Raw genomic sequence first — 19,968 nt, 5'->3', positions numbered from 1 at the left:
ACTAATAAATTACAGCCCAGATAGTTACAGTACGGCAGCCACAGCTTAAGAAATAAACTTCTAGAGCCACCATGAAGATAAATACAAGCCCTTGCCCTTTATTAAATTGCATCTAACTTGTGGCATGCTTGCTACTTCCTCACCATCTGCTACAGCACCTATGCATCTATATGGTCCTTCCTTTGCTATTCCAAGCTCAGAACTTGGGTTTCTTAGTGCGGATACATAAAATCTACCAGCATCCAACAGCTGAGAACACATACCGTATTTTTCGCTCTATAACACGCTCCCAACCATAACACGCACATAGTTTTTAGAGGAGGAAAACAAGAAAAAAAATATTCTAAACAAAACAGTGGATGTATGATTTTTGTGGTTCATGCTGTGGCCACAGACATGTGATCTGACGGTGAGTTTGGGGTAGCCCAATGCAAAAATCCTGAGGATCCATGTGGATCCATGCTTTGTAACCACGTGTTTGCACCATTGCAGCCCCAGGCAACAGTGGGTGCGTGATTTTTTTGGTGCAAGCTGTAGCCATGGACATGCTATGTGATCTGATGGTGAATTTGGGGTGACCCAGTGCAAAAATCCTGAGGATCCATGTGGATCCGTGCTTTGTAACCACGTGAATGAAGGAACTGTCAGTAATGTATGGTATCTCCAATACAGTGATGAAGGAAGGGGGGGGGGGAGCTCACACTTGTCCTAGGCAAAGCAGCCAACTCCTATAGGCCTAGGTGCCTTCACCCCCTCCATTTAATATTTGAGGGAGTCATCCTCCCCCCATGCTGATGGGCATTGCCATTCATATAAGGTACAAGTGTGCATGCACTTTGTCTTGAGATCATTGCAGTCTGTGAGATGGGGCTTACCTGTACCTGCCCCCCCCCCCCAATATTTTATTGAAATTGGAAGAGGGAGGGAGGGAGGGAAGAGAGATGGAGAGCTCACATTTGTCCTAGGCAAAGCAGCCAACTCCTATGGGCCTAGGTGCCTTCACCCCCCCATTAAATATTTGAGGGAGTCATCCCCCACCCCCCATTATGGTATGTGAGTGGGGCTTACCTGGCTGTCCCCCCAATATTTTTTGAAGTTGGAAGAGGGAGGGAGGGAGGGAGGGAGGGAAGGAAGAGAGAGGGGGAGCTCACATTTGTGCAGCTGCCTTGCCTCGAACCGAAGCAAAAAGAGGAGGAGACGCAGGGACACGAGCCTTGTAAGCAGCTTTGTTTGAATTTACCGGTGAGGTGCTGGGGGAGGGACGGAAGGGGATGCCCTCTTTGTCCCTCCTTCCAGCTCATTGTAAAGAAAGCAGAGTAAGAGCCACTTACATGTGTGTAAGGGAGAGCCATAGAGCAGGCAGACAGGAGGAAGAGAGACTGTCTCCCTTCTCCCACCTTGGCTTTTACAGGCTGCAGGCAGCTCTTGCCGGCTTCCAAGCTGCCTCCCTTCTCCCACCTCCCCAAAAAGCCATAGAGCAGGCAGACAGGAGGAAGAGAGACTGTCTCCCTTCTCCCACCTTGGCTTTTACAGGCTGCAGGCAGCTCTTGCCGGCTTCCAAGCTGCCTCCCTTCTCCCACCTCGCTAAAAAGCCATAGAGCAGGCAGACAGGAGGAAGAGAGACTGTCTCCCTTCTCCCACCTTGGCTTTTACAGGCTGCAGGCAGCTCTTGCCGGCTTCCAAGCTGCCTCCCTTCTCCCACCTCCCCAAAAAGCCATAGAGCAGGCAGACAGGAGGGAGAGAGGCTCTCTCCCTTCTCCCACCTTGGCTTTTACAGGCTGCAGGCAGCTCTTGCCGGCTTCCAAGCTGCCTCCCTTCTCCCACCTCGCCAAAAAACCACAGAGCAGGCAGACAGGAGGGAGAGAGGCTGTCTCCCGACACTCAGCTGTTGCTCAGCTGTTGCCGGCTTCTCAGCGAGCCAAGCGGAGGAAGAGAGGCTGCCGAACAGCCAGCAAGAGCGGCTCCTCCTGCCTGCATTCGCTCCATAACACGCACACACATTTCCCTTTACCTTTTAGGGGGGGAAAACTGAGTGTTATGGTGCGAAAAGTACGGTATTTGCCCACTTCCCTGCAATTACCCAAACTGGAAGCCTTTGAGGCCTTTTAGAAAGCCCTACATGCAAAGGCGTATTTAGTACCTCTTCCAACCTCCGCCTCTGTTCTTTCTGTTCCTCGATCCTCTTTTGCCGCTCTGCCAACAACTGCCGCTTGTGTTCCTCATTCTCACGTTGCTGCTGCTCCAGCTGTTGCCGACGAAGGGCTTCTGAGCGCTCCTTGTTTGCGAGCTGAAGCCTCAGAAAATCCCGTCTTAATGTTGACTCTCCAGGAAGGTTTAGGATAGAGCTTCACAGGGAAAGACAAAGGCATGTCATTCCAGGGGCACATCTGCATTCAACAACACTGGTGGTTCTTGAACTGTTTGAATCAACTACTAACAGAGGTTCTTGAATGGCAGAAATCCACCTCCCGCCATCTCTAGGACTCAACCCCACAATATAAAATCAATCTACTGTGCACGACCATCTTGGCTTTATGTAAGCAGAGGGGAAATAACCCCTTCTTCTCTAAGGGAACGGCCGCAGCCTCTGCTCAGCAGTAAATCACTAAACCAACTTTACCGAAACAACCATCCTGATGTTTCATTTCCACCATTTTATTCCCCAAGGAAATTTTGTGTTTGAAATACAAAACACGGAGAGTCAAGCCCAGGACCAGTATGAGGAGCAGATCGCAATGTCGGCTTCACTCACTGGTATATCGCTGGTGAAACTGCCACCGCTCCTGAGTCCCTCTGCTAGCAGCATCCGCTGGAGGGAGTAAAGAGTTCCTTCCTCCAGCAGCGCTGCTAGCAGAGGGACTCAGGAGCAGTGGCAGTTTCACCAATGATATATTGCTGAGTGAAACCGCCATTGCACTCTGCCCTCATATGATGCAGAGGGAGAAACAAGCTCCCGATACAGTTTGTTCCTCCCTCTGCATCTTTGAACTGCTCAGATGAGGAGTGTGCAACTGCCCTTACCTAAGCTGAGTAGTTAAAGGAGCCCCACTGCCTCCCATGAGCCATGGGGGGGGGCCCTCAGTGAAACTGCTCAGCTGAGGGGAGTGCGAAGGAGCCCCGATGCTCTGCCTAGTCACCTGTGAGCAGGAGGAACACTGGGGCTGTCTCAGCTAGGGAGGGGGAACCTCCACAAGCAAGCTGTGTTGTCCCAGCCCGCGAACATCTGGGTGAAACTGCCTCAGTTCCTGAGGTGAGAGCTGGGGCAGTTTCCCCAGGTGCCTCGTGGGCAGAGGCCAATGCAGCTTGTTTTTTCAACATTGTGGTATATCACCAAGCCGCGATGTTTGGCTGGCGATACATCAGGCTGTTGGAAAGCTGGTATCGCCCAGCCCTACCAAGCACAGCATCATATAGCGGAAGAAACAGGAGAAACAGGAGCAAATTTAAGTCTGCCAGGGCAGTAGTAATTGGCTCCTGTGAGGTGTTCAGTAGCTCACTTTTAAACACAAACTTCTAAAACACTGTCAGTTAATTTGGAGAATATTCTGAGAACCCTGTACTTCCACAGCTGTGTCACACACTTTACAGAGACTGACATCCTCTTATTTATATCTATATAGCCACAACTGCAGTTCAGATTGTCAAGGCTCCCTATGCGCAGTCCTAAGCCCAGGTTCTGTAAGTGGTGGAATCAAGCGATAACACTTTTCCTGGAATGTTCCACTTTAGACAGTAATTCGCATAGTTGAGTGCTTCCATGCAAAAATCTTTCTCACAAGTAGAAAGCTAGCGTATCAGACAGTAAAGGATTCAGACCAGTCTTTCATGGCATGAAGTTTGTATGAAACTTTTCCAGGGAGCAACACTGGAATTCACAAGCCTCCACACGTAGGCTTAAGTGGTACAGTCCAGAATTTGTTTTACTGCTTAACTTCTAAATGGGACCAGACAGATGTGCTCCAGTATCCTCTGTAAATTATTTTCAGGGAGGTTACATCGCACTGGCTGTTTATGGAACATTCGTTCTGATTTGTTTGCGTGGTGGTTATGCATGCCACCATGTAAAGCAATTGCTATCTAGTACTTTTTCCAATCATTTTTCTTACAACAAAAGTCCAATTTTGGGGGGGGGGGAGGGAGCAGGTTTGTTGTGCAAGAGCACCAAATCCACTTTAACCGCACAACCTGAATGTGCTTGTATGCGACTGAATCCCACCCTCAAACCAGCAGCAATCTTGAAGCGCCTCTAGGTTCTTAGCATGCCCAGATGTTTGTTGGTATAGCAGACCTGAGTCAGGAATAGGAGGAGTGAGAGTCAAGAGGAAGGAATCGCTTTCAAGCAGTAATCTAATTTTAGGGAGAGCTGCCCACTCTGCCACAATTTTTGAGGGCAATGTATCTTCTTTGTCTCTTCCCACTCTAGCCCTACACAACTTTCTATTAAACTCCACTGGTCTTAAGCACACAGAGTCAGAAAAGAACAATTTATTCATTACCTGGGTTCTCCAGAGTCGTTTTCTTCCTCTTCCTCTTCACTTCCACTATATTCGTATTCAGTCTCATCTAGGAACATAATTGAATGTCAGCATCCTTTACAGAAATCATTCATTTTTTTTTCCTGCTAGATGAAGGCCCCTGGGCTCTGGTGTGAGAACAGAAAACTTTTTCATTTTAACTTGTGGCACTGAGGGGCGGGGAATCAATATGTTTTAAAGAATTGGCTTCACACCTCACAACCTACCCACAAGTTTGTATTTTACCAAAGATTAAAAAAAAACTTGCTAAGAAGATTGCATTCAAAACATTCCACCTTCCATGATCAGGCCCTGTTCAGTTGAGTATGCAGACCAAAGGAATATACTGAATTCAAGCTCTTGAGGCAAGGGCTGAGATCCTTCTTACGTTTTTCATGATGACCCCTGACTATGTATTGAAATGACCAGCTGCATAAAGTTAATGGGCAACCCCATCATTTGGGCCTGAAATACACACAAAATCCATCCTGCTATAACTAGGAATCATGGGAAAATCCCAACTGTATGTATACTGAATATACCTATGACATCTTAATAGCCTATAAGGAACAGGACTGAAATAAGATGTAATGTGACTTGAAACTTCGTTATGGATGCAAAGGGTTCTGGGTTCAATCGCCAATAAATAATAATACTTTACATTTATTATTATTTATTATATATCACATATATTATCTTACTGATATCTTCACAGCAATCCTGTTAAGGAAAGATGTCTGGTAGTGGGGCTGGTAAAGGGATTCGTGCAATATGCTGAATACTTGTAGCTAACTGAAGGAGTCAGTAGTATGGGGCTTGCCGGATTAACACAGTATAAAGCAGTTTCTTATGACCATAATACAGTAGCACCTCGGCTTACGTTACGTTAACTTCGAGTTGCGAAAGTGGCAAACCCAGAAGTGTTTCGCCGCATGCGCATACATAGAAGAAGAAGAGGAGGAGGAGGAGGAGTTTGGACTTGATATCCCGCCTTACACTCCCCTTAAGGAGTCTCAAAGCGGCTAACGATCTCCTTTCCCTTCCTCCCCCACAACAAACACTCTGTAAGGTGAGTGAGGCTGAGAGACTTCAGAGAAGTATGACTAGCCCAAGGTCACTCAGCAGCTGCATGTGGAGGAGCGGGGAAGCGAACCTGGTTTGCCAGATTACAAGTCCACCACTCTTAACCACTACACCATGCGCAGAAGCAGTCCCTCCGGTTGCGGAAACCTCAGGATCCGACCATTTCCTTCTAGGCAGTCTACATAAAAGGTCCGTTAAGATGTTATCCTGCATTTCCTATGACACTGGAAAGGAAGCCAAATGCAGAATATAACGGCAAACAAAATCAATGGGGGAATGAGCTGCATTTATTAAATTACTTGTCATTCTAGGGTATAACCTCCATTTTCAAGACAAAACACATCCTAACACTATACTGGAATCTGCTTTTGATTAAGTTGATAAAATGACCTACAACAGGTATACAGGGGCTGGGGGCAGCCTGCTCTTCTACACTGCCCCCAGCAGCTTTTGTTTTTAGAATACTACAGGAGGAGGGGATGCTATGATTTGACAAAAGTTGGAGTAAGTCAGGGGTTGAGGCTTGTGAATTTCTTTAAGGACCCCTATCCTTTCCCCCATAACTTCAGCCCTAATATGCTTGCACCTAAAAATTTAATAATGACGAAATGGCAAAGCCAAAGAAATATTGCCCCAGTTCACAGTTTAAAACAAGCCATGGTTTAATGTGAAAGAACAGCATGTCAGAGCACAACGCTCAAATATTGCTAGGCCAATCCTTCCTGCTTCTGCTGTGCCACAGACAAAGCTAGTCAGTGTCTGGCTCGTTGTGTCGCGGATTCAGACTACATGACAAGCCAGATTGTTGCTTGCTTTGTCTGCAGTGCAGCAGGACCAGGGGAGGGGCATGCTTCTTGTTCACATTAATCCGTAGTTTGTTTTAAGCTATGGTTTAATATGACATGTGAACCAGGCCAGTGATGTATTAATTCAAAATATTTTATAGAACTTCTTACTGGCATCATAGAAAATCAATAAATTCACATTTTGAAGTTAGTAGGTTGGAAATGGATTAATTGAGCAAGTTTCTTCTGCAAATAGCTCCTCATTTTATGAGCCTATTCAATCAGCATTCAATCAGTATCAAATCTATTCTTTGAGAAAGCCCAAGCCATTAATAAATATTATTGCATTAAACAGTACGGCGTAACAAGTCTGGCAGCTTGTTTTGTTTCTGTTTGCTTCTCTGAAATATTCAGAGCGCTTTTGCAATGCAATATAACACAACAAATTATCAGATAATTTCATGGCTTGTCCACATGAACTTAAAAAGATAGCCTACATTTTAGCATGTGTCTCCATTGCTGTTTAAATATACTGTTGTGTTTAAATCCCTACTGCCTAAACATGAAGTAGAAAATACCCTGGCCTGGTTGAAACCCCAATAAAATCAATGCAGTTGTGTCCGCTTAAACCTGGACAGGTGGCAGCCCAAGCTGTATCTCCCTACTGCTCCTCAATGACCACGGAGTATTTATTTGCTGCTGAGGAAATATGTAGGTACTTTTTCATCTCTCATCGGTCCTAGGGGGGAGTATGCATCTTCTCTTATCTTCCATTACATTTGGGAATCTCTCCATTCTCTCTTCCATTAATGTATCTCCGAACTCTTTATTTTTGTTAATTCCATGGAAGGGCTCATTTTCATCTGAAAAACGGAGTTTCAGCGGTAACATCTGTTAAGGATGACCCTGAAGAAAACCAACTGAAGATGGTGCTGAGTGCCCAGAGTGCTGGGATACACCTCGTTTTCTCATGTTTCTTCGTCTTCCATATGGAAAACGTGAAAAATCTGTTATCAACAGAAATAGGCAACCACTTTTATGGACCAACACAATGATCTTCTCATTTCCAAAAGCTTAGGTTCTGGAATAATCTTCTCTGCTTACCTTTCTCTCCACGTTTTTTCTTAGTCCTGTCAATATGGTCCTTGAGCTGGATGCGAACCTGCCTTTCATTAGGCTGGTCTCGAATGAATGGATGCTTCATCAACTGTTCGGTGGTTGGCCTCTGGCCATGATTCTTTACCAGGCAGCTTTCAATGAAGGACTGGAACTTTTTTGACCTACCCAAATTGGATAATTTGGGGGGAGGAAAGAAAACATGCAGATAAAGGTATAGGTAACAAGATAAAGGCAATGTTTGTGTTGGTCGCAGACAGTGGTATAGCTACGTAAGCTTAGACCCTGGATTTAACAGTCTTATCAAGGGTCCCCTTTAGATGTTTTACTTCAGGGCACATAAATGGTTCAGAGGACACATTGGAATCATTAAGAATTGAAATCACGGTGAATTTAGATAATCTAATTGCATATAACTGCATACAGTGGTGCCTCGCAAGATGAAATTAATCCGTTCCGCGAGTCTCTTCGTCTTGCGGTTTTTTCGTCTTGCGAAGCACGGCTATTAGCGGCTTAGCGGCTATTAGCGGCTTAGCGGCTATTAACGGCTTAGCGGCTTTAAGAAAAAGGAAACAAACTCGCAAGAACTCGCAAGACGTTTCGTCTTGCGAAGCAAGCCCATAGGGAAATTCGTCTTGCGGAATGACTCAAAAAACGGAAAACCCTTTCGTCTAGCGAGTTTTTCGTCTTGCGAGGCATTCGTCTTCCGGGGCACCACTGTACTAAGGATTCAGGGCAAATCTCTTGCCATCTACACTTTCAAGTTTTATCGTTTCCCACAGAAGCTAGTATTCACACAGGCATACTGCCTCTGGATTGGGGGTTGCATGGAACTATTGTGACCAGAAACCATATCAACTGTCTCAAGCCCTGCAATTTGCAGGTGAGGCGTTGTCAGCAGCTCCCAGCTGCTGCACTACCTGGTTGCCATTGACCTGAGATTGGGCCTTCTCAGTGGTGCGTCCTCACTTGTGGTAATGCCCTCTCTGGTGGGGTTCATCTGTCTCCTTCATTATTGGCTTTCAGGAGGTGTTTTAAAACTTTCTAATTTACCCAGGTATTGATGGTAGGAAGATACTGTTCCTGAAATAATTGTGCGAAAGAATATGATTGTTTTAAACCGTTTTTAGAATTTTTCTGATGACATTGCTTTAAGTTTGTGTTTATTGCCCTGGGTTCCTTGGAGAGGGAAAGGGGATATAAACTGAATTATTATTAAGAATACTAATACTGCTAATAACAATAATGAATATACTTGTCTTCCACAAATAAAATTTCAGATCTCTCTCTCAGTAAAATCAGTTACTTTTTGGAATAGTTATTTCTTAGAATACTTTTAGGCTGTTGTTCTCATTCTTTCCCCTGAAAACACGCAAACTCTACCCAACCAAATCCTACGAAATTCTTAGAATTCATTGCTCAGCATCTTATTCTTTTATCAAACATTCTGAGAATCAATTTTACCCTGTTATAAAACATAAATGACTACTGGGGGTTCACAATAAAGGAAGATTCTGACGGACTACGATGCAGCATGCAGTTTTGGTAAACAAGAATATTAGCTTAAATTAATGCTTCAAACTGGCAGATATGACCGAAACTGTACTTCAGGATGAAACAATAAGTGTTATCTTCTAAAGCTGTCAGATTTACAGCTCCTGCTTATCTAAATACGCTCATTAGGATAAGAAAGAAAGTACTTCTGAATTCAGGAACAGATTAAACAAGCAATGAGGAAGTGCCCACTCCTCACTGAAAAGACCAGTTTTGCTGGCACACTCCTCAGGGGGAAAAGAACAGACAGATTTTAATCAACAGGTTGGTACACATGTGTGTTGTATGCCTGCCCTAATGAGCATCTACCTGCATGTGTGAATGCACACACCAAAGAGCAGAGCTTACTCCTCACATTACCTGAAGGCAGTTGACAAATTACCGTATTTTTCCATGTATACAACGATGCTTTTTGCTAAAAAAACAATAATAGGCAAAAAATTGGGTGTCATCTTATACATGGATATTGAATGCAGAGGGGGACGTGCAGTTAATAGCAGCAGCAAGCAGGAGATTGGGCGGGTGATTGGTGGCTGCAGCAAGGCCTGCTGGCGATTGGCTGTGGCAGGCGATTGGCGGCTGCGGCAAGTGGGCAGGTGGGCTGTTGGTGGCGGCGAGTGGGCAGACAATTGGCGGCTGCGGCAAGGTCTGCGATCGGCAGTGGCTGTGGCAAGCTATCGGCAGTGGTGGGCAGGCAGGTGAGCGATTGGCGGAAGTGACCTCCCCCACCCTCCCAAAAGCTAAACAACTTAATTTCAGGTTAAAAAAAATAGGGGTCATCTTATACATGGGGGCGTCTTATACATGGAAAAATATGGTAAGCTCTACATATTCATGTAGAGAAATGGAGATGCTCATGTATTTGAGAAACAAATGAAAGCTTAAATTCTCTAGTCAGTCACCTGCATTGGCTGCCATATATGGGTACAACTGGGTGAAAGGACGGGGTACTAATGTAATGATGTCATATCTCAGGCGTTTAAAAAATAAGTGGTATATTAGGGCATTTCCTGTCCCCCCCAAACAATACAAAAATATTCCAACAGCCTCTTTCTTCAGCACTATATTACAAGGGAGATGTTGGTGTGGGGTGCATGGGTGGAGAGAGACGCAATTCAATGGTACTCAAGGATGTTGACTTAATACCTGGTTAGGGCTTTAAATGAACTGACCAGGGCAACTGTAATGTTTTCCACTGTAATGTGTTATGTGTTAAATCCTGCTTCAATCTATGGAAGTCAGGCAGGATTTATGAGCAGGTTCTGGCCTTTCTCCAAGGCCTATGCTTAAACTGAATTGCAAAAGTCTATAAATTTTGGGTGGTGATCACCTCCCAACTTTTCATCTACCTCTACATTTTGGAAGTAGGAGGCTGAACTTAATCCGTAACACTGTTTCCTCAACAGGAAGTAACCCTGCACTAAACTTAAGGATTGCCTGTCACTTTTTTTACTGCATTTCTCTAAGCAGTATTTAAAGATAATGTTAAAAAGGTTTACAGGCGCCTCAATGACCACTGTGTTTTTCAACTTCCTGGACGTAGGGCAGTCAAACTCCTCTGTAGTCAAACTACTTTTCTCACAATGTCTATATCATTAGCACCTAATGCTCCATTAAACTTTATGACAACTGAGAACCTACAATATTTCTCCCTTAATTTGTCTGTGCACACACCATATATTTAAAGCGCATTTAAAGGGCATGACTTCCTCCAAGGAATTCTGGGAACTACAGGTTGTTGAGGGTCTAGGGAACTGTAGCGGTAAACAACAGTTCCCAGGATTTTGGGGGCAAAGTCATCTGCTTTAAATGTATGGTATGCAGACAGCCCTAAATTGCCAAGATGGTAAACCTGTGATTTATAGGTGGCAAACAGATATTCACACACAAATGAGCAAGAAAATCCTTTGATCAAACGATCTGGACCTCCTAAGAAAGAAAGAAAGAAGATCTGACCAATGTTTAAGTCACAATATTTGTTTTTGTTATTATACATAGTGCTCACACTTTCCTATGTGCTAGATGTCTGAGTTTAAACAATATTGCTGTATTTCACAATGGGAGTTTTACCAGACCTATCAGATTATGATCATCCCCTTTTAGTCAGTAGATGGCTCTCTTTATCCTAAAAACTTTAGGTACCCCTGTGGCCAGAGGCATTCTTCACCCTGAGGGATTCTTTACAGCTTTCTTGCCATGCCTCCCCCAATACCCCATGAGCTACATTTTTTTGGCCTTACTTGTAGGCCTCTTAATCCATGCAAATCGTTCAGACAGAAGTTAATGGAGTTTGGAAACTTCAGGCTAAGTGAAATTACTAACCCCTTTGGGTTTGTAAACATAACACTTTTCAGTTCCTATTTTTAAAAAATATATAATTCTAAAGGCCAACAAAAACATCCAGGAGATGAAATATATGTCTACTGCATGGCCAACATTTGATGATTCCTGCCTTGCTAAGCCTTATCAAAATATTTATACAGGGGGATGTTTGGGTTTATTGTGTCCTCCCTAAAAGAGGGCACGTGTTGCGGTGAGACCTGGAGACTGACCTCCTGTGTTGTGGGTGGGTCACAACACCTGATTGGTAGGTCCCTCATTGTTGGGTTAAATCTGGCCAATGGGGCACAGTCTAAACGAATCGAGGGACCTATATATACCCATGCATGTGACCCAGAGCTTCCTCTTTCGGCTTGTGCATTCAGAACAAGCTAACAGCATGTCCTCTGTGCAGCCGAGAGACTTACCTTTGACGGATTGTCTTGGTGATATCCTTCCATTATTCTTCCCCTTTTTGTTAAGGCTTTATTGTTTCCATTTTGAGTTGTCCTCCCCCCCCTTCCTTCTCCTTCCCTTCTTTCTAGCTCTCCAGCCCCTGAAAGCTCCTGGTTGCGGAGCTTGCTGCTGCCCATTGATCTCTGCCCACTCGTCTCCCCTTGCAGTGGCTGGTGTCCCTGTAATTTGGCTGCAGCTGCAGCTTTGCAGTTTTTTAGCTAACGTGACTTTGGGCAATTTGCGATTGTCGCTCTCTGGGCGCTTTTGTTCAGCGCTTTGAGTAGTTTCGCTGCATTGAGAGTTCCCTCTGTTTCAATACTGATTTCTGTGTGCTCCTTTTGAGTAAAGGCTGGTTGGGTATTGTCTAAGGGCAGTCAAGCGATCCAGCGTAAGTTGAGGGGTCGGACCTGAACGCAGTGACTGAGACGGACCTCTAATCACCCTCTTAGAAGGGAGAGCAGGACTGGGATTCCTTTTAATAGGCATCTTGATCCCTTCCTTACCGGGTGGGGGGGGGTATTAAATAAACGTTCACACAATACCAATGGGACCCAGGTCGACTAAGATGGCACCCCCACCAAAACAAAATGGCGCTCACGACAAAACTAGGCAGGGATGAACCTCTCCTTACAAAACTTTTATTCCGCAAGTACAAATCTGCTGCACAAATGGGATGGCAGTGCTGGAGACAAACAGGAGGACTAAGACTTTGAAACCCTACTTATTATCTGAACATTTAAAGAGCGTATCAGAAAGAAGAAGAGAGGGTATGTCTTAAACTCAAAGGGCACCGTGGGAGAAACAGGGAAGAGATTCGCCTGCGCTCTGGGGGGAAACAACCTTAATGATAAACTGTTCCAAATGATTCAAAAATGTAGATACCATCAGAACAAGAGATGATCTACAGTAGTACCTCGGGTTAAGTACTTAATTCGTTCCGGAGGTCTGTTCTTAACCTGAAACTGTTCTTAACCTGAAGCACCACTTAAGCTAATGGGGTCTCCTGCTGTTGCTGCGCCGCCACTGCGCGATTTCTGTTCTCATCCTGAGGTAAAGTTCTTAACCCGAGGTACTATTTCTGGGTTAGCAGAGTCTGTAACCTGAAGCATAGGTAACCTGAAGCGTATGTAACCCGAGGTACCACTGTATTGCTATTTGACTACAAACATGACAGACCAAAGCTGTCCAAGAGGCACAATTTTAGCTTGTATAATCTGTTTGCATAAAACAAACATTTTGTGCAAAATCTGCAGGGCCCAAGCATGCACAGCTCAGTCTGTTTTAATCACCAATTTTACAAGATACATTTATAAGGTATTTATTTTTCAGTAAATACCAATTGGTTATGAACTGACTGCTTGTTAATGTTTAAGGGATGTAAAAATTGTATGGATATAGCTGTGCAGTAGCTGATGGTGAACCCCAGCTGCCACCAAGCTGGATTTTAAACATTCTTGTGTATTGCATGTGATTAATAGCTTCTGCTTTACTCATGCTTTCCTATCTATAATAGATATATTCCTGAGTGCAGAGAGGGAAAAATTAACTACAGACACCAATTTGCCAAACGTTCAGCTGCAAAATTATAATGCGACAGACAAATTATTGTTATAGACTCAAATAAAGGGAAGAAATTCAATACTTCATTACTTCATAGGACAGTAGGTATATATATCTGTTACAAAACCAGGCTGATCCTAGCCCAATGTGTTAGCAAAAAACAACAACACTGGGTCACAAAGCTCACTCATGGCACACACACACACACACACACACACACACACACACACACATATATATATATATATATATATGCAGGTTTTGGTGTCCTCGGGTATCTTCCCGTGTAAAAGTTGGGGTGTCTAGGCGACGTTTCGACGAGGTCTCGCTCGTCATCTTCAGGCTGGTGCTTTCGGCTTCTTGTTACTGGAACAGAGCAGGATCTCAGTGTTTGAGTTCCTATAAATACTGTTGAGGAGGTGTGGCCTCCTATGTTCTGGGCAGAGAGGAAGTTCCCAGGCTAGTGTGCCTTTTCTTCTTTTGTTCCTTAATTGCTTGAGGGATATCTTGAGTGATTTCTTGAGTGATATCCTGAGTACCACTTAGGTGGGTCATTAGGTGTGGATTAGTTGCTAAAAACTTCCTCTCTCTTCCAACACATGAAAGAAACAGGACACGAAATTAATTTTGCAGATTCCAAATTGCTCTCTAACATGGAACATCACCACAAGAGAATAATCATGGAAGCCATCGAGATAGAGAAACACCCTCACAACATGAACAAGCGTGACGACACATCCCGCTTGCCAGACATCTGGAAATTAGCCCTCCCCACAAAAACTGACACCAGATCCAGAGGCACACAGAACGCCATCACCAATCAACCACACCAGACCCAAACCCAGACCCTCTCCACAGATAAATTACAGACACCATCCAGTAGCCAAACCATGGTGGCACCTCCGGATGCTGCACCCCCCTGCAATCCCTACACAGATCTGGCTGGCACAGGCCACAAAACCACAGCTCGCCCCTATACACGAAGCCAAGCCAGAGCACAACTAAATGTAGTACACCCATCTTCTCAGAAAAACTCTTCACAAAGTTCAAGAGGTCAAGACACAAAGGCTTTAGCAACTAATCCACACCTAATGACCCACCTAAGTGGTACTCAGGATATCACTCAAGAAATCACTCAAGATATCCCTCAAGCAATTAAGGAACAAAAGAAGAAAAGGCACACTAGCCTGGGAACTTCCTCTCTGCCCAGAACATAGGAGGCCACACCTCCTCAACAGTATTTATAGGAACTCAAACACTGAGATCCTGCTCTGTTCCAGTAACAAGAAGCCGAAAGCACCAGCCTGAAGATGACGAGTGAGACCTCGTCGAAACGTCGCCTAGACACCCCAACTTTTACACGGGAAGATACCCGAGGACACCAAAACCTGCATTCCTGTACCCGTGAAAATCTACGAAAGCATATATATATATATATATATATATATATATATAATTTTATATTTTATTTTATTAATGGTGCTGGGAATTGTAGCTCTGTGAGGCATAAACTGCAGCCCCAGGATTATTTGTGTGTGTGCGTGCATATGCTTTAAATGGACTGTGCTCATGCAGCCATCATCATAGGGTGGCTGTTAAGATTTTAAAGAAGAGGAAATGATGAAAGCTACCTTGGGCTTCTTGGAATAAGGGTGGAACGATGATGTTGATGACATGTGCATGCATGGAAGAATGGGGAACGGAGAGTCTGCATACTGCAAGGACCCTGGGGAGCACTGTGGATGTGTGCATGGATACATGCTGCATCTCCCCACCCAAACAATTACAGACTCCCTGAGCAAAGAGGTACTACAAAGAGTGAAATTAGGCTTTATATCATGTGGGATAATGACCCAGTTTGGCATCCCCCATGTCTATTGGTGTACACACACATACAAACCGGGAGCATCAATAGTGCCCTTCTGGAGGTTTCACCCGGGGTAGGAACCCTGGCTAGCCACTTGCTTGCCCCCAGGCCCAGTAGCTACGACTCTGCCTTAATAGAATCTTAGTCACAGTTGCATCATTTGATTTCCTTCTGATTTCACCCAACCACCCCACCCTGTCAACCATGTAGCTGCAATTCGGGATGACAGCTGGTGCATCTGATGATCAGAACTTATGCCACAATAAATGTGTTAAGAGTTGTATCAGATGAAGTCTTCTCATTCGCACTTCCACTTGTGCAATGGCACTTCCCATCCATCTTCCCACCCTGTGAACCCCATCCCCAAATCTTTGATGGGGAATGCCCCAAGACTCTGGAGCAGGTTTTGGGGTACGGGTGGTAATAGCAGGGGGAGGTGAAATTCCATTGCACAAGCAGAAATCCTTGCACTAACAGGATTACTTCACTGGATACAACCCTTGGTCTTTAAGACGCCATAAAACGCTGTCGTTTTTACTACAAAAGAGACTAACAAGGCTTTCCCCCTGGAAATCAAGGAGCGAAGGGCTTGATTAAATCATGTATTGACAGCTGATAGTAAAAAAGGGAAAGAGCCCAGATTCAAGGGGTAAAATGCTTGCAAAGCCTTACGAGATTCTTGAACGAAAGCCACCCCTAATAGCACGCCACCCACTTGCTGAGGCTTACTAAGAACTGATTCACAAGAAAACAACTACGGCGAGAATAAAGGAATAAAAATTGTTCCACAGCACACTGAGGAAATGCTAGCACTTAATGAAACGAAATCACTGTTTCGCCTTGATTATAGGCTGACTGCGAGTTATAAAACAATCCGCTGCTTTTAAGCAAATGAAAGCCATTTGAAAGCAGGTGCAGAGATGCAAAGACAAGAACTGAGTGGAGCGTTTTTCTCCTTGGCGTTCCCTCTGCTCCCACCCCCCGTTTGCAGCAGCAGGTGAGGCTCCAAATCCTCCACTACTTATCAGTGGATTTCACCGGCTTAACTTCTTCATCTTCAGCCCCCAAGGGGTTTTGCGGCCAACATATCATTTTTCTCCATATTTAACAAGAGATCTCCATCTACAGTGCTTTAGAGTCAGACACCCTCAGATGCTATAGGCAGCCGACCCACTTAAGACCACTTCTCCTTGGACTCTGGAAGCACAGAGTCCAGAAGGGAACTGCTGATCTCTCGGACTCAGAACAAACAGAGTTTAAACGCTGCTTTCCTCTGTGAATGTAAGCCTTGCTAAAAACCAGAAGGCTGACAGATGGCAGGATCCTTAGCATGCTCTGCTTTCACTGATGTAGAAGGGGAGGCTCACCACCCAACACTTAATCACACGGTTCCCATTGTTCTTCCATCCCAGAGCTCTCTCAGAGCCAAAATAGACATGACACTGAGCATATGATTGGCCATGAGTACTTTGCTTTTGTCTACTAAAATAGCAGTTGGAGAGGGGTGGGATGCTCATCTAGACTGGGATCAAGGGGGGGATGGGGGGAAGGAAAAGGAGGTCTCTTTGGTCTTACTAAAGTTTTTTGTTTAGTTCTTTCTGAGGAGTATTTGTATAATAATAATAATTTATTATTTATACTCCGCCCATCTGGCTGGGCTTCCCCAGCCACTCTGGGAGGCTTCCAAAAAAATATTAAAATACTGTAATACATCAAACATTAAAAGCTTCCCTAAACATTTTAATATATGCACAAGGATTCCAAATGTTTTTGAAGATAATGTGATGACCTTTTCCCTTTCTGCTGATGTTCTAATGCTGTTAGTTTTGCCTTTATTATATTGTATAAATTGTTTCAATAGCATTACACTATCTAAATCTTCGTTGCTGTTATCTGTAGTGTCCTTGAAGATGGAATCTGATGTGAAACTTGTTGGATTAATACAGTCTTTGTTGTTCTGTACCCTTAGGATTTCATCTTCCCTAGTCTTTTTTCTTCTGAAAAGTACTGGCCTAGCTCAGGGACAGGGAACCTTTGACCTTTCCAGATGCTGCTGCCCTCCAACACCCATCAGCACCGGCCAATGGGCAAGGATGATGGGATTTGTAGTCATTTGTAGACTACAAATCCCATAATCCCTGACCTGTTGGCTGGTGCTGATGGGCTATAGATTTCCCACCCCTAACATATAGAATTCGGCCCATACCTTTGATGAGCAAATGATTGCAATTTGAAAAGCCTGTCATCCCCACTGAAGTTGTCCAATTTCTGCACACACATTTTACCATCCGTTTTTAATAAGGACCAAATCACACCTCATTTCTTGCAGAGGTGGGTTTTGTCTTGTTTTTGCAGTGCCTGGAACATAAATAAAATACAATGGCCCCTTACAGCATGCAAATCAAGCTCGTATGTGGAGAGCGGTAGGCGGGCAAACTCACCATTTCTTTGATTTCAACCTGGGGGCTGGGTTCCGAGGAATGAGGAATAAAGCTCTCATGGGATGCATGTCACAAAGGGCTGGAAAAAAACCCCCAAAATAGAAGGCATCAGGTACAGTACAAAACATAATGGAATACAGTACATAGAACATTCTACCAAAGACATTCAGTGCTTTATTGAAATCCTTTTGGTGTTCTTTCTACAACCACATGAGGCACAGGAAGCTGAACCTGTTGAGTTTGTCAATGGGCTTTAACGCCTGCTCTGCTCTCCCAGTGAGAACACACTGCTATGAGTGACTCCTGCTAAGAGCTGCAGGCTCACCCTTACAGCACAGTTTCTCTTTCAGCCATGTTCCAGAATGAATTTTATTTTCTCCCACAGAACCCGGTGTACTTTGCTGAGAACTTGCAATCGGACAATCCCACCCCTCTGATTTTTCTTTTCCCACCAGGCATTTCATTTCTTGGAACCAAGCTTAAGTGTGAAGGCATCTCGGGCTTTTATTTCTTGTGATATTATATATATATATATATATATATATATATATATATATATATATATATTTGCTTTCGTAGAAAAACTTCTCAGAAAAACTCTTCACAAAGTTCAAGAGGTCAAGACACAAAGGCTTTAGCAACTAATCCACACCTAATGACCCACCTAAGTGGTACTCAGGATATCACTCAAGAAATCACTCAAGATATCCCTCAAGCAATTAAGGAACAAAAGAAGAAAAGGCACACTAGCCTGGGAACTTCCTCTCTGCCCAGACCATACCTCCTCAACAGTATTTATAGGAACTCAAACACTGAGATCCTGCTCTGTTCCAGTAACAAGAAGCCGAAAGCACCAGCCTGAAGATGACGAGTGAGACCTCGTCGAAACGTCGCCTAGACACCCCAACTTTTACACGGGAAGATACCCGAGGACACCAAAACCTGCATATATATATATATATATATATGCCTGCCTTTCTCCAGTTCTGTGATTAAATAAAATAAAACATTTAAAATAGGTTAAAGGTAAAGGGACCCCTGACCATTAAGTCCAGTCGTGACAGACTCTGGGGTTGCGGCTCTCATCTCGCTTTATTGGCCGAGGGAGCCGGCATTCAGCTTCCGGGTCATGTGGCCAGCTTGAATAAGCCGCTTCTGGCAAACCAGTGCAACGCACGGAAACACTGTTTACCTTCCCGCTGGAGCGGTACCTATTTATCTACTTGCACTTTGATGTGCTTTCGAACTGCTAGGTTGGCAGGGGCAGGGACCGAGCAACAGGAGTTCACCCCGTCGCGGGGATTCGAACCTCCGACCTTCTGATCGGCAAGTCCTAGGCTCTGTGGTTTAACCCACAGCGCTACCTGTGTCCCTAAAATAGGTTAAAAAGGTAAAGGTACCCCTGCCCGTACGGGCCAGTCTTGACAGACTCTAGGGTTGTGCGCTCATCTCACTCTATAGGCCGGGAGCCAGCGCTGTCCGAAGACACTTCCGGGTCACGTGGCCAGCGTGACAAGCTGCATCTGGCGAGCCAGTGCAGCAAACGGAACGCCGTTTTACCTTCCCGCTGGTAAGCGGTCCCTATTTATCTACTTGCACCCGGGGTGCTTTCGAACTGCTAGGTTGGCAGGCGCTGGGACTGAACGACGGGAGCGTACCCCGCCGCGGGGATTCGAACCACCGACCATGTGATTGGCAAATCCTAGGCACTGAGGTTTTACCCACAGCGCCACCCGCGTCCCTTCGAAATAGGTTAGAAACAAAAAAGCATTTTAAACAAATTTAAAGCCATATTAAAGGTAAAGGTAAAGGTACCCCTGCCCGTACGGGCCAGTCTTGACAGACTTTAGGGTTGTGCGCTCATCTCACTCTATAGCCGGGAGCCAGCGCTGTCCGGAGACACTTCCGGGTCACGTGGCCAGCGTGACATCGCTGCTCTGGCGAGCCAGAGCCGCACACGGAAACGCCGTTTACCTTCCCGCTATAAAGCGGTCCCTATTTATCTACTTGCACCCGGGAGTGCTTTCGAACTGCTAGGTTGGCAGGCGCTGGGACTGAGCAACGGGAGCGCACCCCGCTGCGGGGATTCGAACCGCTGACCTTTCGATCGGCAAGCCCTAGGCGCTCAGGCTTTTACCTACAGCGCCACCCGCATCCCAAAAAGCCATATTAAATAAATAAATAAAGCGAATACTTTGAAAAATACTTAGAATAATAGAGTTGGAAGGGACCCTGAAGGTCCCTGCAATGCAGGGATATGTAACTGTCCCATA

The 19,968-nt window shown here is 44.9% G+C and overlaps 1 protein-coding gene across 7 annotated transcripts in view; it reads right to left on the bottom strand.

Annotated features, from left to right (window-relative positions):
* Positions 1 to 19,968, bottom strand: part of TNIK (TRAF2 and NCK interacting kinase) — a 295,093-nt gene that overhangs the window by 86,149 nt on the left and 188,976 nt on the right. For all 7 annotated transcript variants that reach the window (XM_077929773.1, XM_028731575.2, XM_077929774.1 and 4 more), the window contains 4 exons: positions 17,696 to 17,774; positions 7,487 to 7,662; positions 4,497 to 4,563; positions 2,141 to 2,345 (listed from right to left, as the gene is read on the bottom strand). In XM_077929773.1, the coding sequence (XP_077785899.1) occupies positions 2,141 to 2,345; positions 4,497 to 4,563; positions 7,487 to 7,662; positions 17,696 to 17,774 (527 nt within the window). The remainder of the gene's footprint in view (positions 1 to 2,140; positions 2,346 to 4,496; positions 4,564 to 7,486; positions 7,663 to 17,695; positions 17,775 to 19,968) is intronic.

Source organism: Podarcis muralis, chromosome 6 (assembly GCF_964188315.1).
Source record: "Podarcis muralis chromosome 6, rPodMur119.hap1.1, whole genome shotgun sequence".
Taxonomy (NCBI): domain Eukaryota; kingdom Metazoa; phylum Chordata; class Lepidosauria; order Squamata; family Lacertidae; genus Podarcis; species Podarcis muralis.
Note: the sequence above shows the minus strand (reverse complement) of the source record. Positions and strands in the feature narration are given on the sequence as shown.